Raw genomic sequence first — 23,439 nt, 5'->3', positions numbered from 1 at the left:
CAGTCTAGCTGAACAAATACAAAAACATACCAATGGATAATAAGAAAAATCAAGCCTGAAAGAAATTGCATGTCAGGGGAAAGTATAATTAAGTTTTTAATAGATCTGATGTTCATGCTTGTCTTATTAACTGCTAAACTTCTCAGGGTTATATTTAACAACCAAGACTTTACATTTATAATTCCTGTGTTAAAGCAAAAAAAAAAAAAAAAAACACATGAATTTGAGTCCTTCACTCCCTGCTAGAAAGTCACAAAAGTCTTCCTTATTGATCTGCTTGAATGCCTGCTTACCCCCACTTAGGGTTGCCACCCTGGTGCTGTAATTGACGTGGTGCTGTGTGTTCTAGTGGTCAAACAGAATCTAAACTAGAAGCTTTCTGGACAACCAATTAGTAGTCAGTCTACAAGTGCTTATGGACTGAGATATGTGTAAAGAGACTGCATGCTGTCAAACAGATTCACTTAAAAATGCTACATCTCTTTCTAGATTTTTGTTTGTGAGGTAACAATATCTCTAGATACATTTGAAGTATGTGGGAATATTTTTATTCTGTTTCAATTGTAGGGAGGCAAAATTCCAATCAGATGGACTGCCCCAGAAGCAATAGCTTTCCGAAAGTTTACCTCTGCCAGTGATGTCTGGAGCTATGGAATCGTGATGTGGGAGGTTGTGTCTTATGGGGAGAGACCCTACTGGGAGATGACCAATCAAGATGTAAGTATGAAATTACTCCCCAGCTAGTTTGGAATGAAACGTTTTGCTCTCTGAGTCAGGAGACATGAGATTTTTCATTTCTAAAAATGGCAGTTGCTAAAGAAAATAAAATATTTTGCTTACCGTCTGTTTTGTTGTTGAAATATCCTTTATGCAGAAGCTCAAATTAAGTTAGTACAAAGGAAAGTAAGCTCAGTCCCTTGTCAGACAGTTCTAACTATACTGTGGTGATGGTTCATTTATTTAGTTAGTATCATTTTCAAAGATGAAGAAAGAGCCACCAAAGAATGAGTACTGACAGGCAAGATTTATGATTTGCATTTGATAAAACCAGCTAATACTCCAGGACGTAAGGATGAATATTGATTTAACAGTGTATTCTCTTAGAGGATAAAATGGAATAATCTGTGTTTCTTTAAATAAAGAAATGTAAGGAGAGTTGGATCGCCTATTTATTTGGGAAAACACTGATTTTTTTCCCACATGGAAAAATAATTCATGCTTCGAATAATAGAATCCTAAAATCAAAGGAGCCATGAAGGAATCTTCTAATCAAGTTCAGAATATTTATTATATGCTGCCTGACATGTAGCTCTTCAGTTTTTGCTTTTGTGATTGTCCATGGCTACTATTGAATACAGTCCCTTCCATTTTGAATCACGTTGAAATTTGATATCTTTCCTTCAAATAACAACTATAAAAGCAGTTAGCATTTATTGAGCCATTACTAGGTGCCATACACTATCTGAAGCATTTTACCAACTAATGTCTCATTGCTTCTTTATAAAGCAAGTGTACTGAACAGTCTTAACTCAATAGCATACTAGTTTAAAACATTTATTCTATTTCTCCAATTATTTCTTTCATGCATTCTCGGTAAAATCTCCCCCTCCTGTGCTTTGTGGGTTGTTAGATACTACAGCTCTCCGGCCACCTTTTGTTAAACATTCAAAGTGTTTTCCAGATCCTCAGGGCCAGCCTGACATTCAGTAGCTAGACTTAAAAGGAAGAATGGTCAGATTTTTGCTCTTCCTCTTCCTCTGCTGAAGTCTGTATCTGGATTTCTCAGGATTGTCCTTGGTGGAAGTATAGAAAAGAAGGGGCATAATGGTTTTTATAATGTTGGTTTTTGATGTCTCCAAAGGGACAGAAATAGAAGCAGTCCTTGTGAGGTTTATGTCAGCCTTTCCAAAAGCCCTTGAAGGCCTCCCTGTGGAAGGTCCCTAGAGGAGAAGGATGTACTCCAACTGACTTCTCAGAATGCCTCTTACGTGCCAACTGCTCCCCACTTCACAGTCCCTCACTGTACCTTACACAAGTCTGCTTCACGTGAAACCCTTTTATGCTGGATGCTCTGCCAGTGCTCCCTCTCTGGGACTTCTGCTGCAAGCCGCCCCAGCCAGCAGGCCTTCACACTTCCCCAGGCAAGAAGCCAGGGACATACTTGGGATTTCCCAAGAATTATTTCATAGCATTCTAAAATCACTACAGGTAGTTTTCTTTGTGCCTCACTCACTTGGCTTAGGAAGGAGTTGCTGACTGGTATTTATCTAATTTTGGGAGAACACAGTATCTATTAGTCTTCAACTTAATGATTTTAGGGGCAGTACAATGGTGAAAGTATCATTAAGCTCTCGTTATCTTTTTAACAATCCACTAAGAGAGGTGTTATTATTCCTGTTTTGCAATTAAGAAAATGAGCCTTGGGGAGATTAAATTACTTTCTTAAGGTCACAAAAATAACCAAAGTTATACCAGAAATTTCAGCCTGATTCTCTATAATTATTTTCCTAACCATCACATGCCTCCAACTGAATCAATCAATATCTACTTTACCCCTTTCATTTTCAACCAATGATCCTAGATCAGCCTTCTAATCGAATGTAAGCTATTCAACTCAATATGTAATGACTTCTCTGGATTTATCTGGTCCAAACAGAAATCAGACCTATTTGCCACTTTCTATTCTTCAGGTAAATGCCAAACACTAACCTAGCTGTAGAACACTTCAGTTTGGCTTCTAAGTCCTCTTGAGGATCATTTTAATGCCATTCTTTAATTTTTCTGAAAGTATTTTATTCTGACATAACAGCAAGCCTGGTCCCCTTCAATCAAGGAAACATTTGTCCCTTCTTTGCCTAGATAGCTCCTTCTGGCATTTGAGATATTTTGAGTTCTAATTCCATCACTCAAAATTATTAGTCCTTTCCAAGTAGGTGTATGATATACATATATATTATCATCCATGCTATTGGCAATTATACCTCAGAGAGCTGTATGTGTCAAAAATAGAATTATTAGCCAAGTGGGCCGTGATGCCAGGTGAATGTCTATGAGTGTTCCTGCTGATCTTGACTGAGCTTACCCACGCTCCTGGGGCTTGGCTCATCTATACTGGGACACCCTGGCTCCCTTCCACATGGCCTTCATCTTCCTTGGAGACCAGAGGCAAGCTGAGATGTGGACTCATTTGCCAAGTGACTGGAGGGCAAGAATGAGCCCAGCTGCACCTCACTGGCCAACCCCATGATTGAGGATGGCCCAGTCACACCCCTCGTTGTGAGTGGACAATATAAAGTTAGAGGGCAGGGGACATAGAAACAAGGAAATGTGAAAGATTTGGAACACACTTTTTTCTTATTTCAGCCATTCGAGAGTCTTGCTACTCTTCCAGATAACTTTATTTCAGACTATTTAGAAAATTTCAATGGAATGGTGGTAAAATATTCTCAGTAAGTTGTAAAACTAAAATCTAATGTTTTAACTTTGGGTTTTCCAAGAATCTAAATAAGGTTTACAGAAAAATATTACTTGAATACTTATCTTTCTAAATGTTCTGCCTTTAATATAACATCCAATACATGCTCTGTATTTCCTCAGCAAGTTCACAATCATTAGCAGTATTTGTTGCTAGTTAAGTTTGATGCCTCAATTTCTATCCATTTTGGTATCCAAGAAACATGACAGATCTACTGTATCTGAAAATCATGATTGCTAAGTATCTCTTTGGAAAGAATTGGCAGATAGCAAGGTAGATGTACTGATTTGGCAGCTTCAAATGATATATCCTATAATATTTGCATTCCAGATGCTATATAATTCTAAAAGGGCTCTGCCACCATGAAAATATCACATTAACAAGACATGCAGAATAACCTGAATCTTTCAGAGGAAAGAGCAGAATGCTCCCGTTTCTTTTGATTTAGGATTGCCTTTGTCATCACAGAAAGAACCACAACAACACATAATGAAAATAAACTAGACTGATTAAGATGATTTTAGGTAAATATCAGACCATGAACTCTGATTCAAGCTCGGGAATCTAAAATAATATCCTGTAGTCAGTAGAAGGTTTTTTTGTTGACAACAAACATTATAAGTGTCCACATTTTTCAGAACTTAAAAACCCAAATAAAAGATGATTTCATTGCACTACACTTCTATATTTAGTGGCAGTGTCTTTCTCTTATACTTACTGGGAAACATGAATACATAGATTATACAGAGCATGTAGATTGTAAAACACTTTAAAACTCATTTGTTATCCGTTTTTCAATTTTCTCATCTTATAAATATTTTTGTGCATTTTCTTAGGCAGCTACTTTTCTGTTACTTTTTCTGTTGATTTAGATCTTACTTATAAGGTAGCAGAATATTTGATTCCCAAAGGATTTCAAACCACTTTGTACTGGGTGTGCCTCTCTTTCTATTATTTGTTCTTTGTTTCTATTACTGATGGGACAGATACATATATACATATATAATACATATAAAAATACTGCTGTAATATTTTGTGGTAAACAATAGAATATTTTAAGGTAACACATAGCATTTGTAATTAACTCTCAGGAATTTATTTCTCATCCAAATACTGCAAATTACCAAGATTCAACAGTGAGTAAATTATTCAACATTTCAGCCTCAGTGTGATCATGTCTAAAATGAGTACATTGGTAAAACAAATATTGGTTTTCTAAAGATAATACTGCTCTTGGGTGGAAGTAATTATTTTAGGGACTGGTAACTTGTGGTAATTCTTACCCTTTGAGAAAAGTGATATATAAAGAAATATGAATACTTCAGTTCAAAACTCCTGTTCCTTCCTATTCAACAACAACAACAGCAAAAACAAAAGTCTTGAACTAAAGGCCAGTAGTCTTGAATTCTAGACTCTTAGTCCGTTTCAATGATTATAAAGAGAATGGACTTGAATAGAAGATTTCTAAGGTCTCTTTAATCTCTGAAACTCTACTGATCTACAATTGGTAGACTAAGGAAAAGAAATAACATATCTTTAGTAACTATTGGAAACAGGAAAGAAATCCTAGTAAAAGGATTGCCTTTGTCATCACAGAAAGAACCACAAGATAATTGGTTTATCTGGAGCTATTTCTATGGTATCTGAGATTATTTCCAGAAATATACTCATAAACTCTAGTCACTTCAGGGAGGCTTCATAGGTCATGGGAACAAAACAGCATATACGTGAGATTCGAATATACTTAGCAACACGGTCACTCCCACCCCAGCTAGGACTTCATGCAACAAAAAGCACAGCTGATGCTCAGGTTCTTCAACAAACTTTCTGCTGCCTAGTTTTCCAGCCTACGTTTTCACATGCAGGATGCACTCTCTTCCAGAAGAGCTCATTGTAATTCCAGACACTGATTTTTTATGATGTAAAAAGTCTGATTCTGTGGGATATGATCCATATCTCTCCCATATTATTTTCCTGGGAGGAAACTATTTCTAATTTCACCAGTGTGACTCAACACCAGGAGAGGGAAGATCATAGGTTTGCTTGCCAAAGACACTTAAATGTGGGTCTTACCACTGTTACTTCTTGGCTTTGTAAACACAGGTGATTACTTAAACTTCTGGAATCTTGAGTGTTTTATCTGTAAAACGTGTATAAATTCTTGTTTTGCAAATATATGGTGAAAAATGAATGTACATAATAAATGTTCAGTTTGCGTCATAGTGTCTATCATATAATGCCTATGCTTGTCTAGGTCCTTTAAGAAACCTGTGCCAAAAGGGGATTAGACATACATTAGTATCATTAAAGGGAAATATTTGTAAGAAATCATATGGGTGTGACTCCAGGTATAGTAAAGATGAAGGAAGTGTGATTGGTGCACCTGAGAATGCAGCGCAGTTCTGAGAGAGGCTGACACAGCTGCCAGGGAGTCCTCAAGCCAATGTTGCCTGTCATAAGCGTCTGCTAGGAGTGAGCCTATCTTATGGTCACTGCTTTATGTCCAATAATTGACTGGGAGCAACATGTGCAAAGCATGGCCTTAGTGGAAGTGTAATGATTGGTTTCAGAGGGTTAAGGATTAAGAGTTTTTGGTCAATTACCATCCCAGCAGGTAAAGATATGAGAGACACATTTCCGTGTTCCAGCCCTTCTGCAGCACAGACCTACTTCCCCACACAGATTCAGGGACCACCTGTTCCATGATTCTGTGGGCTTGCCTTCCTGAGGGCAACTCAGAACGGCAGTTTGAGTTGCAGTGAAGCCTCTCTAGCTTCACTTGAGCTCAGAACCTTGCCTGGTCCTTAGCTATTTCCCCCTCCCACTGTCGATTCTGAATTCCCCTCATCAATAAACTTGGCAGGTCATGGTGGTTTAACTGGTGGCCTGAACCAATCCTACATTCTTGGTGGTAAGCATTTTCAGGCCACGGTTGTTATAAATGAGAAATAAGTGGACCTTAAGTGTATCCCCTGGGTTCCACACATATTTTCCTCTGGCCCAGCTGTATGAAAGCAGCTCAGATGCCTCTTGCTGCTCAGTATAAACCCACCTTTTCTGTTATGATGACCCTTCTTCTCTTCTGCTTGTACCTGGGCACAAGTAGTCCAGTGCCTTAGTGGCAGCCATAACTATTATTTCAAACCCGTGTTGTATTCCTCGGTAGGAGTCCTTAGGAACAAAGCACAACACAGAAGTCCCTGATTTAATACGTGCACTGCATCCTGAAGAATGGCACCACTTTCAGAGTGTTGCCTGCAAGTTCATGCTTCAGCTGGGCCTTTAAAGTCTTTGGGTATATTCCATGAGGCTTGTTGCTTCTGGATGGTGAACAATGTATAGTGGGACTGGAACCAGCTTGTTTGCATGTATATGGTGAATTTTCAAATATTTCTGCCTGAATGAGATTGTATTGTTGGCTTGCAGTTGACATGGACGGAGTATCTACACCACTGAGAAAAAGTTCCAGTATGTTTTCCTCACAAGGAGAGCCAGTTGTTAAATATTTACCCTCACTTCACTGAGTATGTGACACATTCACAACATTCTTCACTATGAAGTGGATACCCTGGTTGGGGGATATGTGGAATTCCAAGTTTGCAGATCCAGCATCCCAAAGCTTATAATGCTGGTTGAGACTCTGTGGACAGCAAAAGTGAACTACACCCAAGAAAATGCACAGCTTCTAATAATATTTCAGATGTAGCACATCTGAACTGATGTCAGATTGTCTGGAAAAACTCTAGTTGTCTTTTTCTTTTTTTCTTTTCTTTTTTGCATCTCAAACATCTACATTCACAATTGTATCAGTAATAAGAAAGTCAGTCAGTCGAGATTATGATTTATTTGGTTATACATTATAAATTGAATAATAAAATGAACAGCCTATGTGGCACTTTGATAGATCTCCAACATTTCACAAATCACTAGAATACTAATGCCACTATTTTCTCCCCAAAACTATGAAGGAAACAGTAGTTAAAAGTGAAAAAAAAATTTCAGTGTATCTAAATATAAAATCTAAAGTTATAGTTATATATATTTTAAAGATAAATTCTAAAGATAAATTTAAAATTAAATTCAATGGCCTAATTTCCTGGGCTATGTCCTAAGTAGACCTAGAGACAGTGTATTATATTTCTATATGTAAATTTATCTGAAAATAAAACTGATTAAGCAACATATTCTGGAAATAACTTCTCAGATAAAATACCTTATAAAGTTCTTTTAAAACTAAAGAGTTGGTTTAATTTACTCATAATACTGTGCATCAACTACCCTTCAATAAAAAAAATAATTATTTAATTTACTCATTTCAGAGTCACTTTTAAGACTAGCTTCTCAGTAGAAGAAAGAATATTTCTTAAAAGGAACTAAGGAAAAAAATAGAGCTAATTGGTAGGAGTTTTGGGAAAAACTTCCGTATGAAATAAATCAGGTTTTAAGTAAATAGGAATCACTATTCTCAATGCATAGTGAAATATTTCATTATTTAAACTATAGTAGAACATTATATTTTGGTATATGTTATTAAAGATAATAACACTATCATCAGCAATGGGGAGTCTTATGTTATGAACTTCCATTAATAAATGAGTGCAGATGGTACTTTTCATTCTTTTACTATTTATTTGACCACCAATGAGGATGAATATTTTCTCGAAATTCATTTATCATTTTTTTCTTTTGTAAATTTTTCATTAGTATCTAGTTCTTATTTATCTGTTGTCTTATTTCTCCATATGCATGAATTTTTGATAGATTAGGTTAACCATATGTTATGGTTTCTGTAATATTTTTCTACTGTCATTTTTGTTTTAATTTTTTAATACTGTTTTTGAGTTAACTAAGATTGTAGGTCACTCTCAGGTATCTTGCTCATAGTTACTCACATATCTGACCATTTATTTTTAGAGTCCTTGAGTTCTTGTTATTTCTCTGCCTGTATTTAACTATTGGTGCTTCTTAGGAAGTTACACTTGACTTCAAACTGTGATCAAGTGCTGATGACCCCCACATTTATATTATCAGTCTAAATATCTCCTATGCCTTAGCCAGATTCCTGCAAATTGCCATCTGGGTTTTCTCCATTCACCTCAAATAAGACAAGCCCCAGATGGTGCCTGTCAACATTTCTACCCCCATAGATGTTCTTACCTCAAGTTAACAGCAATAAACATCCAGTGTGATAGGCTTAAATTTGGTTCATCTCAAATACTTTCTCTCCTCTCTCCTCTACTCCATGTCATAAATGTCCCTTAAATCTACCATCTCATCTTTCCATCTGCCACTGCTTTTGTTTAGATGCCATTTCCTTTATTGAGAGACTGGTTTCTTTCCAATCTTTTGAAATTATCTTTATAAAATTTCCTATTCTAATCAATATATATATTGTTTCCATTTGTCAAATCAGATTTAAAGTGTATGTCAAAAAAATGCAATTAAATTTAACTGTTAAGGAAGTATTCATAATAGAATTTTGAGAAATATGTTCATTATTATTGGTTTTTGGTATTACTTACATATTTGAGTTTTAATAATTGGACAGAGACTGTATCATGTTCAGTAGCATAAACAAATCTTTCTTGGATTTAGACATTTTGATAGCAGCAGTAACATTATGAATGTTGTTGATAAAGCAATCTCACAATTAGACTGATACTCATATGTGTGGTTATATTTAAAGTCAGTGATGTTTGTAATTCCTGTGCTACTAGACAGTTATTCCAAATTTCTGGCAGAAATCAGTAGATGATAATAAACAGCCAGACCTTGGCATTATTAAATGATACATGAGACAGTTATGCTAATTTAGCCTTTGACTTATCTATCATTTACCATCCGAAAATCTCTTTTGAAGTAAAATTGCAATTCTATTACTTTAAGAAATGTGGTTCTGCACATAATTTTTCATTAAAAAGACATTAACTTTTCAGAGAAATCACTATAAAATTTAATCTCTATTTGATTCCAGGATGCAAGGATAAATAAAACATGAACTGTTTATTTTTGTGACAATTAATTTTACAAATAGCTCTTCATTAAGATTTTAGGTAAAAATGATTAGTATTTATTTTTTTTATAATATGTGAAGAAAGTCTGCCTATATTGTGATACCATTTTTATTTCTTTATGTTGTTTTACTTTGCTGCAAATGCAACTAAACATAGATTTTAGACATGATGGTGCTATTTATTATGTCATGAGTAAGAATAAGAAAGAATGAAAGTTGGATAGTGGGAAATGACTGAAGCTATTCTATACTAAATTTGTGGTATTGGGAATGGTTCTGTTTTGTTTTACCCAGGTGATTAAAGCAGTAGAGGAAGGCTACCGTCTGCCAAGCCCCATGGACTGTCCTGCTGCTCTCTACCAATTAATGCTGGATTGCTGGCAGAAAGACCGAAATAGCAGGCCCAAGTTTGATGAAATAGTCAACATGTTGGACAAGCTGATTCGTAACCCAAGTAGCTTGAAAACACTGGTTAATGCATCGAGCAGGTACAGGCCAGACCTGAGGGAATTTTCCTGAATGAAGCTAATTCAGATTTATATTAAAAATACCAAATCAATTAAATCATCTTTGCACACATGTTAAACTATGGATCTACATGACACTAATGTATTTGAGTATAGTTTTTGCATAATGCTACTCTCTTACAACGAAGTATAAATGGTTAAATTATGGTTTTTTTGTGGGTTTTTTTTGTTTGTTTTTTGTAGATAATTATTTTTTTATTAAAGGGTAGTTGACACACGGTATTACATTACATTAGTTTCAAGTGTACAACATAGTGATTCAACATTTATATACATGACAATTCTGGGTACCAGCTATCACCATACCAAGCTGTTACAATATCTTGACTATATTCATTACATCCCGGTTACTTATTATTTTACCATTGGAGGTGTATACTTTTTTTTTTTTTTTGTGAGGGCATCTCTCATATTTATTGATCAAATGGTTGTTAACAACAATAAAATTCTGTATAGGGGAGTCAATGCTCAATGCACAATCATTAATCCACCCAAAGCCTAATTTTCGTCAGTCTCCAATCTTCTGAGGCATAACAAACAAGTTCTTACATGGAGAACAAATTCTTACATAGTGAATAAGTTCTTACATAGTGAACAGTACAAGGGCAGCCATCACAGAAACCTTCAGTTTTGCTCATGCATTATGAACTATAAACAGTCAGTTCAAATATGAATACTCATTTGATTTTTATACTTGATTAATATGTGGATACCACATTTCTCTCTTTACTATTATTATTTTTAATAAAATGCTGAAGTGGTAGGTAGATACAAGATAAAGGTAGAAAACATAGTTTAGTGTTGTAAGAGAGCAAATGTAGATGATCAGGTGTGTGCCTGTAGACTATGTGTTAATCCAAGCTAGACAAGGGCAATAAAGCATCCATGTATGCAGAAGATTTCTCTCAGAACAGGGGTGGTGAGGTTCTAAGCCTCACCTCTGTTGATCCCCAATTTCTCACCTGATGACCCCCCTGCGACTGTGCCTGTCTTAGGTTGTTCCTCCCTTGAGGAATCTTACCCGTCTCTGGCTAACCAGTCATCTTGCGGGGCCATACAGGGAAATGTAAAGTTGGTAAGTGAGAGAGAAGACTTATTGTTTGAAATGGTTAGTTTTTTATTTCTTTGCATATTTATGCCCTGTAGCTTCTATGCCCAGCATTTGTCTTGAGGTATCTTTACCACTTGGAAGAAATATGATACTTGGTAAATTTGATATGAGGCACGAATTCTACTTAAGGGTTGTAATTAGGAAGGAAGAAGAACAGCTATAGAAATAGCAGGCGGCAGAAAACATGGGAAGATTGATTATTTCTTTGACATATCTTCTTGTAGAGTAACCTCAGCATGTATAGGTTTTAAGCTACTAATTAAATTGCGCACACACATTAACATAATAGGAGTATAATTACATAACCAAAGCATACCTGTAATTACCGGCCATCTCCAGTGAAACAAAGAAAACCAGTTAGGCACCTTAGGCATTTGTGAAAACTTATCTATGATATGGTGGATATTGTACAACTGAACTTGAACAGTCTGAGAGAAATCAGACAAATTAAAACAACCCATTCCTGGGGACTGTTCACATCCCATATGTTCTTTTAACAGTAAATAGTCTGTAGTTGTAAGATTTTGGAGCGCTACAATTTGCACTTCTCCTAATTCTTGATTGAGTTCCAACAGTATAGACCCAGTCAAATGTGTTGTTTTACTGTATGCACAGGCCAGCTTAGATATCTCCTTCCTCATTCCCATGGCAAGTCCAGGACCTGGTGGGATGAGTGCATCTATAGCTGTAGCAGTGCATGGATCTTTGTTGGGGTTTTTTGATGATCATCTTCTGGCATGAGTCTTCCCGAGAGTGCTGATGTTGGAAGTTCTTTTTCATATCGTATCTTAGTTCATTTTCGGGGTAGCCCAATTAGGCTTTGATCCTCTGTATAAACACAAACAGACCCTTTGCCTACACTTTTATATGCCCTTTATACTCTTGTGTAGAACTCATTGGAGGTTACCACACAGGAACTGCCCTTTTTTTTTTTTTTTGGTATCACTAATCTACACTTACATGACGAATATTATATTTACTAGGCTCTCCCCTATACCAGGTCCCTCCTATAAACCCCTTTACAGTCACTGTCCATCAGCATAGCAAAATGTTGTAGAATCCCTACTTGCCTTCTCTGTGTTGTACAGCCCTCCCTTTTCTTCTACCCCCCATGCATGCTAATCTTTATAACCCCCTACTTCTCCCCCCCTTATCCCTCCCTACCCACCCATCCTCCCCAGTCCCTTTCCCTTTGGTACCTGTTAGTCCATTCTTGAGTTCTGTGATTCTGCTGCTGTTTTGTTTCTTCAGTTTTTCCTTTGTTCTTATATTCCACAGATAAGTGAAATCATTTGGTATTTCTCTTTCTCTGCTTGGCTTGTTTCACTGAGCATAATACCCTCCAGCTCCATCCATGTTGCTGCAAATGGTTGGATTTGCCCTTTTCTTATGGCTGAGTAGTATTCCATTGTGTATATGTACCACTTCTTCTTTATCCATTCCTCTATTGATGGACATTTAGGTTGCTTCCAATTCTTGGCTATTGTAAATAGTGCTGCGATAAACATAGGGGTGCACTGATCTTTCTCATACTTGATTGCTGCATTCTTAGGGTAAATTCCTAGGAGTGCTATTCCTGGGTCAAATGGTAGGTCTGTTTTGAGCATTTTGATGTACCTCCATACTGCTTTCCACAATGGCTGAACTAACTTACATTGACACCAGCAGTGTAGGAGGGTTCCCCTTTCTCCACAGCCTCGCCAACATTTGTTGTTCTCTGTCTTTTGGATGGCAGCCATCCTTACTTGTGTGAGGTGATACCTCATTGTAGTTTTAATTTGCATTTCTCTGATAATTAGTGATGTGGAGCAACGTTTCATGTGTCTGTTGGCCATCTGTATTTCTTTTTTGGAGAACTGTCTGTTCAGTTCCCCTGCCCATTTTTTAATTGGGTTATTTGTTTTTTGTTTGTTGAGGCATGTGAGCTCTTTATATATTCTGGATGTCAAGCCTTTATCGGATGTGTCATTTTCAAATATATTCTCCCATACTGTATGGATCCTTTTTGTTATATTGATGGTGTCTTTTGCTGTACAGAAGCTTTTCAGCTTAATATAGTCCCACTTATTCATTTTTGCTGTTGTTTTCCTTGCCCGGGGAGATATGCTCAAGAAGAGGTCACTTATGTTTATGTCTAAGAGGTTTTTGCCTATGTTTTCTTCCAAGAGTTTAATGGTTTCGTGACTTACATTCACGTCTTTGATCCATTTTGAGTTTACTTTTGTATATGGGGATAGACAATGGTCCACTTTCATTCTCCTACATGTAGCTGTCCAGTTTTGCCAGCACCATCTGTTGAAGAGACTGTCATTTCGCCATTGTATGTCCATGACTCCTTTATCAAATATTAATTGACCATATATGTCTGGGTTAATGTCTGGATTCTCTAGTCTGTTCCATTGGACTGTGGCTCTGCTCTTGTGCCAGTACCAAATTGTCTTGATTACTATGGCTTTATAGTAGAGCTTGAAGTTGGGGAGTGAGATCCCCCCTACTTTATTCTTTCTCAGGATTGCTTTGGCTATTCGGGGTCTTTGGTGTTTCCATATGAATTTTTGAATTATTTGTTCCAGTTCATTGAAGAATGTTGCTGGTAGTTTCATAGGGATTGCATCAAATCTGTATATTGCTTTGGGCAGGATGGCCATTTTGACGATATTAATTCTTCCTAGCCACGAGCATAGGATGAGTTTCCATCTGTTAGTGTCCCCTTTAATTTCTCTTAAGAGTGACTTGTAGTTTTCAGAGTATAAGTCTTTCACTTCTTTGGTTAGGTTTATTCCTAGGTATTTTTTTTTTTTTATGCAATTGTGAATGGAGTTGTTTTCCTGATTTCTCTTTCTGTTGGTTCATTGTTAGTGTATAGGAAAGCCACAGATTTCTGTGTGTTGATTTTGTATCCTGCAACTTTGCTGTATTCCGATATCAGTTCTAGCAGTTCTGGGGTGGAGTCTTTAGGGTTTTTTTATGTACAGTATCATGTCATCTGCAAATAGTGACAGTTTAACTTCTTCTTTACCAATCTGGATTCCTTGTATTTCTTTGTTTTGTCTGATTGCCGTGGCTAGGACCTCCAGTACTATGTTAAATAACAGTGGAGAGAGGGGCCATCCCTGTCTAGTTCCTGATCTCAGAGGAAATGCTTTCAGCTTCTCGCTGTTCAATACAATCTTGGCTGTGGGTTTATCATAGATGGCCTTTATTATGTTGAGGTATTTGCCCTCTATTCCCATTTTGCTGAGAGTTTTTATCATGAATGGATGTTGAACTTTGTCAAATGCTTTTTCAGCATCTATGGAGATGATCATGTGGTTTTTGTCTTTCTTTTTGTTGATGTGGTGGATGATGTTGATGGACTTTCGAATGTTGTACCATCCTTGCATCCCTGGGATGAATCCCACTTGGTCATGGTGTATGATCCTTTTGATGTATTTTTGAATTCGGATTGCTAATATTTTGTTGAGTATTTTTGCATCTACGTTCATCAGGGATATTGATCTGTAGTTTTCTTTTTTGGTGGGGTCTTAGCGTGGTTTTGGTATTAGGGTGATGTTAGCTTCATAGAATGAGTTTGGGAGTATCCCCTCCTCCCCTATTTTTTGGAAAATTCTAAGGAGAATGGGTATTATGTCTTCCCTGTAAGTCTGATAAAATTCCGAGGTAAATCCATCTGGCCCGGGGGTTTTGTTCTTTGGTAGTTTTTTGATTACTGCTTCAATTTCGTTGCCGGTAATTGGTCTGTTAAGATTTTCTGTTTCTTTCTGGGTCAATCGTGGAAGGTTGTATTTTTCTAGGAAGTTGTCCATTTCTCCTAGGTTTCCCAGCTTGTTAGCATATAAGTTTTCATAGTATTCTCTAATAATTCTTTGTATTTCTGTGGGGTCCGTCGTGATTTTTCCTTTCTCGTTTCTGATACTGTTGATTTGTGTTGACTCTCTTTTCTTCTTAATAAGTCTGGCTAGAGGCTTATCTATTTTGTTTATTTTCTCGAAGAACCAGCTCTTGGTTTCATTGATTTTTGCTATTGTTTTATTCTCAATTTTATTTATTTCTTCTCTGAACTTTATTATGTCCCTCCTTCTGCTGACCTTAGGCCTTATTTGTTCTTCTTTTCAAATTTCGATAATTGTGACATTAGATCATTCATTTGGGATTGCTCTTCCTTTTTTAAATATGCTTGGATTGCTATATACTTTCCTCTTAAGACTGCTTTTGCTGCATCCCACAGAAGTTGGGGCTTAGTGTTGTTGTTGTCATTTGTTTCCATATATTGCTGGATCTCCATTTTGATTTGGCCATTGATCCATTGATTATTTAGGAGCGTGTTGTTAAGCCTCCATGTGTTTGTGAGCCTCTTTGCTTTATTAGTACAGCTTATTTCTAGTTTTATGCCTTTGTGGTCTGAAAAGTTGGTTGGTAGGATTTCAATCTTTTGGAATTTTCTGAGGCTCTTTTTGTGGCCTAGTATGTGGTCTATTCTGGAGAATGTTTCATGTGTACTTGAGAAGAATGTATATCGTGTTGCTTTTGGATGTAGAGTTCTATAGATGTCTATTAGGTCCATCTGCTCTACTGTGTTGTTCAGTGCTTCCGTGTCCTTACTTATTTTCTGCCCAGTGGATCTATCCTTTGGGGTGAGTGGTGTGTTGAAGTCTCCTAGAATGAATGCATTGCTGTCTATTTCCCCCTTTAGTTCTGTTAGTATTTGTTTCACATATGCTGGTGCTCCTGTGTTGGGTGCATATATATTTAGAATGGTTATATCCTCTTGTTGGACTGAGCCCTTTATCATTATGTAGTGTCCTTCTTTATCTCTTGTTACTTTCTTTGTTTTGAAGTCTATTTTGTCTGATATTAGTACTGCAACCCCTGCTTTCTTCTTGCTGTTGTTTGCTTGAAATATGTTTTTCCATCCCTTGACTTTTAGTCTGTACATGTCTTTGGGTTTGAGGTGAGTTTCTTGTAAGCAGCATATAGATGGATCTTGCTTTTTTATCCATTCTATTACTCTATGTCTTTTGATTGGTGCATTCAGCCCATTAACATTTAGGGTGACTATTGAAAGATATGTACTTATTGCCATTGCAGGCTTTAAATTCGTGGTTACCAAAGGTTCAAGGTTAGCCTCTTTAGTATCTTACTGCCTGACTTAGCTCACTTATTGAGCTGTTATATGCACTGTCTGGAGATTCGTTTCTTCTCTCCCTTCTTATTCCTCCTCCTCGATTCTTCATATGTAGGGTGTTTTGTGCTGTGCTCTTTCTAGGAGTGCTCCCATCTAGAGCAGTCCCTGTAAGATGTTCTGTAGAGGTGGTTTGTGGGAAGCAAATTCCCTCAGCTTTTGTTTGTCTGGGAATTGTTTAATCCCACCATCATATTTGAATGATAGTCGTGCTGGATACAGTATCCTTGGTTCAAGGCCCTTCTGTTTCATTGTATTAAATATATCATGCCATGCCATTCTCTTCTGGCCTGTAGGGTTTCTGTCAAGAAGTCTGATGTTAGCCTGATGGGTTTTCCTTTATAGGTGACCTTTTTCTCTCTAGCTGCCTTTAAAACTCTTTCTTTGTCCTTGATCTTTGCCATTTTAATTATTATGTGTCTTGGTGTTGTCCTCCTTGGATCCTTTCTGTTGGGGGTTCTGTGTATTTCTGTGGTCTGTTTGGTTATTTCCTCCCCCAGTTTGGGGAAGTTTTCAGTAATTATTTCTTCTAAGATACTTTCCATCTCTTTTCCTCTCTCTTCTTCTACTCAAACTCCTATAATATGAATATTGTTCCTTTTGGATTGGTCACACAGTTCTCTTAACATTGTTTCATTCCTGTAGATCCTTTTATCTCTCTCTATGTCAGCTTCTATGTGTTCCTGTTCTCTGGTTTCAATTCCATCAATGGCCTCTTGCATCCTATCCATTCTGCTTATAAACCCTTCCAGAGTTTGTTTCATTTCTGCGATCTCCTTTCTGGCATCTGTGATGTCCCTCCGGACTTCATCCCATTTCTCTTGCGTATTTCTCTGCATCTCTGTCAGCATGTTTATGATTCTTATTTTGAATTCTTTTTCAGGAAGACTGGTTAGGTCTGTCTCCTTCTCTGGTGTTGTCTCTGTGATCTTTGTCTGCCTGTAGCTTTGCCTTTTCATGGTGATAGGAATAGTTTGCAGAGCTGGGACGAGTGACGGCTGGAAGAACTTCCCTTCTTGTTGGTTTGTGGCCCTCCTCTCCTGGGAGAACAGCGACCTCTAGTGGCTTGTGCTGGGCAGCTGCGCGCAGACCGTTTCTGCTTCCTGCTGGGCTGCTATGGAGTTTATCTCCACTGTTGCTGTGGGCGTGGCCTGGCTCGGGCAGCTGCTCCAAAGTGGTGGAGTCTCGTTGGAGGGGGAGCGGCCTGGAGGCTATTTATCTCCGTAAGGGGCCTTCCTGCTCCCTGCAGCCCAGGGGTTAGGGTGCCCAGAGATCCCCGGATTCCCTACCTCTGGATTAAGTGTCCCACCCTGCCCCTTTAAGACTTCCAAAAAGCACTCGCCAAAACAAAACAACGACCACAAAAAAAAAAAAAATTTAATTAAAAAAAAAATTTTTTTTAATAAAAAAAATAAAAGAAAAAAGTGGCCGCCCATTTTTCTTTATTCTCCAGCACCAGCCTCAGGCATCTGCTCACCGGTCTTGCCACCCTGTTTCCCTAGAATTGGGGGCCCTATCCCTTTAAGACTTCCAAAAAAGCGCTCTCCAGAACAAAACAGCAAAAAAAAAAAAAAAAAATGGTCGAGCGTTTTTCTGGTGTCCTCCGGCGCCAGGCCACCGGTGCCCGCTCACTGTTCTTGCTGCCCTGTTTCCCTAGGATCCAGGGCCCCCTGGGCACGTACTGTTTCTGCACTCTGGCCCGGATGGCGGGGGCTTGGTGTTCGGCAGTCCTGGGCTCCGTCTCCCTCTCGCTCTGCCTATTCTTCTCCCGCCGGGAGCTGGGGGGATGGGCACCCGGCTCCTACCGGGCCGGGGCTTGTATCTTACCCCCTTCATGAGGCGCTGGGTTCTCTCAGGTGCGGATGTGTTTTGGATATTTTCGTGTGTCCTCTGGTCTTTATTCTAGGAAGGGTTGTCTTTGTTATATTTTCATAGATATATGTGGTTTTGGGAGGAGATTTCTGCTGCTCTACTCACGCCGCCATCTTCCACCCCTTCTAAATTATGTTTTAAGTCACTTGTATCTAATCTAATACACGTTACTTTCAGAAAAGTGTTATTTGTAGCCAAATTCAGATAACACAAAAATAACCCACTCAAATACATATATGCATTTTCATGTGGTTTGGATCCCACATAGGTGCAAATGGGAAAAAAAAGTGACAAGATCATAAAGGAAAACCAGTTAAGCACTCATGCATCTTAAACCAGAGATATGGAGCAATAATTATTCTTTGATTTCTTCAGAATAGATTTTTAGGGCCTTTTATATTTTATGAACATTGAGAGATCCTTTAGGGATTCTTTGCTCTATCCAGTTGTACACAGATATTTGGCTAATCATTGAAAGCACAGTCTAAATAAAACTTAAAACTGATAAATGAGTAATTTTGTGGAAAAATTTGTTTGAGCAAATGAGCATTATTTTTTACTTTTCTGAATGCATATGAATGCATTTAAATAATGTTGCACATTTATAAGATACACTTTTCTCCTTAACCTGAAATATTACAGAATTATTCTCTCAAAAAATAAATCAGTTGATTCTAAGAAAATTTATCAAATTGTTGTTTTCATGGTATCTGAAGCAATTGTCTATTTTTATAAGAAAAAGCATTATGTTAGTAACTGAATTGGCCCCATATTAATAGAAGCTAAATGAGAAACAATTTGTTGATAAAGTTACCTCAGTTCTATGATTCTGACATAACATTTGTTCACTAGGTGAAAAGCCATTTTTAAGTACAAATGAGAAATGAAACTTCAAACTCTATTCAAGCATCATTAACTTTCTGTGGTAGCAACTGGATAGTGCATCTTCTCAGTGATTATTCCTTATGTTATCCCCAAAATATCTGCTTTTAAATTGTTTACCATCATGCAAAATATTAATCATTTCTCTCACCTACTGTCTGATTTATGTTAATTTGTCACAAATGAATGTAGGAAAGGAAATCATAAAGACATTAATTATGTTCTAAATTGTGTTATAACAAAATATATAACATCATCATTATTATAGCTTGAGAGCAGTTGAAAACCTCCAGAGAATTTTCATATTTCCTTATGTGCAATATGTAGAATCAGCTTGCTAGGTTTTGTTTAAATAAATTTGGCTTAAGACTATACTGCTCACTACCCACCTTTATTCAGTCATCTAAAAATCCTGATTATAGATGTTAGTTTCTGATCATCATCTCTTTCTCTCTCTTCCTACCCACGTCTCAAAACTTGGTGATTTCAATAACCATGTACATGATGTTCAAATATGTCCCAATACCTTGGAATTTTCTCCTTCAGTGTTTTTGGGCTCTAACCTACAGCGGACTCTCTTTCTCATAGTGATATTCTAGACTTTTCTATTATCAAAAATTTCAACTCTTCCATAATTTCAACTTCAGGATCCCATTCTCCAACTGTTTCCTCCTGTATTTCTGTCTACAACAAATCTTTGACCACTACAAATCACTATAAGATACCCATTGATTAATACAACAAATACTCATGTGTCTATTCTGTGTCATGTTGTGGGTTAGGTGCTGAATATAGAGCATTGAGCAACACACTATTGGAGGAGAGATATATTGGACAAAACAAAAACATTACAAGAATACTTTGATTTTGGAGTGAAGAATGGAAGTAGAATTTAGGAGGATACGCAGGAAGCTAGATTAGTTGTGCATGTAAGACATAACGGTGTCTTGAAAAGTGGTGTTGATGAGAGATAAGTGATCAGATGTGGAATATATTGGAAGTATATATAAAAATATATACACATACACACACATTTATATACATATATATATATTAATACGTAGTATCTAGAAGTAGGTGGTACACACAATGATAGATTATGAGGAGACTAGGAGGGCATGGACTGATGTGCCGTATACCATAATGGAAAGGACTTTAGAAGGAATTAAATGTGAGAAGTGAGGAGTGTGGTTTTGACATGTTGGACTGATATTCCTACGAGAAGTATGGAGTCATGAAGTAGGCATATGAATGAATATATGAGAGACCTAGGCTGGAGATAAAAAAATGAAGAAAAATAAATGCCATTTGAAGCATGAAATTGGGTAAAATTGCCTAAAGTGGTACGGAATTATAGCTTGAGCAGAGAAGGTATAGGGCCAAGTCCTGGTTCCCTCCAAATTTTAAAGTCAGGAAAAGAAGAAGTAAGAGGCAAAGCAGAGTGAGGACAAGGTACATTCAATGTCATAATAGCCAGGAAAGAGAGAATTTTAGTGATTCAAAAGAGATTGAGATAATATAGGATTTCAAGTGGGAGGAGGTAGTAGTGGTTGTGGAATGTTTCTGAGAGGTCAGTCATCTTACAGACTCGAAAACCTTCACAAATTTTGGGAAAATAGAAGTCATTGCTCACCTCAACCAGAGCAATTTTTTTTTTTTTTTTTTTTTAGAGAGGACATCTCTCATATTTATTGATCAAATGGTTGTTAACAACAATAAAATTCTCTATAGGGGACTCAATGCACAATCATTAATCAACCCCAAGCCTAATTCTCAACAGTCTCCAATCTTCTGAAGCATAACGAACAAGTTCTTACATGGTGAACAAGTTCTTACATAGTGAATAAGTTCTTACATGGTGAACAGTGCAAGGGCAGTCATATCACAGAAAGTTAACCAGAGCAATTTTTATACAATTGGTTTAGAAGAAATAATAGTGGAGGAGTTTGAAGTGTAAGTGGGACTTGAGACAGTGAAGAGAACATGATTAGAAAGAAAGGTATTTGTCTTATATCTTATGGTTGAAATTTACTTATAAATCCCCACTGACAGACATTTAAATTGTTTAGTCTTATTGTGTTCATGTACTTTTTGTCATTTTTCCATATTATTTCCTGAGGACACATTTTCAGAAATAATTATCATCATCATCATATCACTAGTATTGCTGTTGGTCAACAAGTATGAGTTTATTATGGTTTAGAACATCGCATGGTTTGATTGACTCCAGTTTTCATATGTATTTGGGGTTACATTATGTTTTCTAAGTTCTGCTACTCAGGTTTATTAACAAGTACCCCCTCCATAAGAGCATAAAATAAACAATAAATAACTTCTGGACTTCTCGGGAAGTTAGTTTAAATGAGTATGAGTTCTCTAACAAAGTCCAGGAGAAACTGACTTCACACAAATTATCACACCTATCTATATTTGGTGGTATTTTCTCTATTATGTTTACAAACAATAAACAATACCAGGAAGTTAATATATCTAAATCTCTACATGAAACTTTTAGCTGATATTTTGTGTTACAGTAAATTTACTTATTAAGACATTAAGAGTCATTAAGCTATGAACTATATATAGATAGAAAAAAATATGAATAGACTTGTTTTGTGTATTGTACTTTGAGTTATTTTCTTCTATGTTAGCATTAATATATATTTCCCCTATAAACTTACTTATTACCCAAAGATCCATTGACTATGAGCTAACATTACAATACAATTCCTTATAAAAGAGTTAAAATGTTTTAATATGTGTGTTTTCTTTATTTTAGAGTATCTAACTTATTGGCAGAGCATGGCTCACTGGGCTCTGGAGCCTACAGATCAGTAGGTGAATGGCTTGAAACAATCAAAATGGGCCGGTATACAGAGATTTTCATGGAAAATGGATACAGTTCAATGGACGCTGTGGCTCAGGTGACCTCGGAGTGAGTAATTTTTCTGATAATTTTTACATAATTGCTGGGGCAAAAAAAATTTTTTTTTTTACCCTGTCTGGATAAGGTCAAGGGAAATCATTTAACCTTTGTCCATGTGTGGCAGCTTTCAAAGAAGCACTTCTTTTTTAGCCTGTATTGTTAACAACTGCATGGTTATGCAACTTGTGGCCAGTATCTTTGCTTCTTTGTTTCAAATAGCATTTGAATATTTGAATAATTAGAATAACAGATCTTTGGCAAAATACTGGTATTTTGTGTTGTGGAAGAGATGTTTTCTTGACAAAGTTTTTATACTGGTACCTATGTTATATGAATGTAATTTCAAAACAAACTGTAAGCACAATTGGTGTGGCTAGTCCTACATAATGATAAAACATATTCCTAAATTTTGGCTGTGATGAATATCTGGGTAATGGCAGCTTAAACAAAGCTTCCCAGGCAGGAATCTCACTTAATCTCTACATGGTTCACCTTATATTCTTGCAGTCCAAGGATATATCAGATCCTGCCTCTGATTCGTTCTTTGGTACAATCTCAGTGGAACCAATTGTGCCCTTTTCTGTTTGCATGTTTAAGGTAAAATTTATCAAATCTTATTAAATAAAAATCATTAGAGTTAAATATTAAAATATTTAAGATTATAAGTTGTTTGTATTTTATTATATACTGTGTATGTGTGATTATTTTAGCCTAATATTTGTTATTTGTGAAAATTAACTGTCATTATGGTGGTTCCATCTCAATTACATTAACATGAATGATGTTTTAACCTGTGAATATAGTGATAACTTACTTCAACTTACCTACAAATTCAAAGGTTAAAATATTGTTGTAAGGATTAGAACATAGTAGAATAACATTTTAAAACACTAAACCACAGTCTTTATTCCATTACTTCACATAATATGAACACTGAACTTTTCTCTCACCATTTCTATTATTCTGACATTCTTGATTCATTGAATTCACTGCCCATACACACAAAAGGTAACAGGGTACCATCATTTATCACCAGTTAATGTCACATTCTCAGCATTTCTCTTCTTTCATATTTATAAATAAAAAATCACACTCTGCTTGCTCTCTTAATTTATTGAATCTCATTTTCACCATCATCACCAAATCATATGTATTTGATTACACTTATACTTTACCCATTATTTCTTTGGACAGTCAAAGGACTCATTTGTGCTATACTTAAAATAGGAAACAAAATTTTACTGATAATTTAAAACTATTTTTACATGATTGCTATTTAATTTTTCAGTAAAAATGGTCATTTTAATTTATTAAAGTCATTTGTCATTTTATATTAAAATGATTCTGTAGGTATTTCTACCCAATGTCAGATTACTTGTAAATATATAATAAAATTATTTGCATTAAACAATGTCTCTTTTTTTATTAAAATAGCACATATACATGCATAT

At 36.5% G+C, this 23,439-nt stretch overlaps 1 protein-coding gene across 11 annotated transcripts in view; it reads left to right on the top strand.

The window, feature by feature from the left end:
• Nucleotides 1-23,439, top strand: part of EPHA5 (EPH receptor A5) — a 368,176-nt gene that overhangs the window by 336,360 nt on the left and 8,377 nt on the right. For 9 of the 11 annotated variants that reach the window (XM_057502277.1, XM_036918159.2, XM_036918158.2 and 6 more), the window contains 3 exons: nt 568-717; nt 9,783-9,976; nt 21,842-21,997. In XM_057502277.1, the coding sequence (XP_057358260.1) occupies nt 568-717; nt 9,783-9,976; nt 21,842-21,997 (500 nt within the window). Of the gene's footprint in view, nt 1-567; nt 718-9,782; nt 9,977-21,841; nt 23,245-23,439 lie in introns of those variants that run through there. The other 2 variants (XM_036918164.2, XM_057502281.1) reach the window with 2 other exon arrangements.

The sequence above is a fragment of the Manis pentadactyla genome, chromosome 5 (assembly GCF_030020395.1).
Source record: "Manis pentadactyla isolate mManPen7 chromosome 5, mManPen7.hap1, whole genome shotgun sequence".
In the NCBI taxonomy this organism is placed as follows: domain Eukaryota; kingdom Metazoa; phylum Chordata; class Mammalia; order Pholidota; family Manidae; genus Manis; species Manis pentadactyla.
Note: the sequence above shows the minus strand (reverse complement) of the source record. Positions and strands in the feature narration are given on the sequence as shown.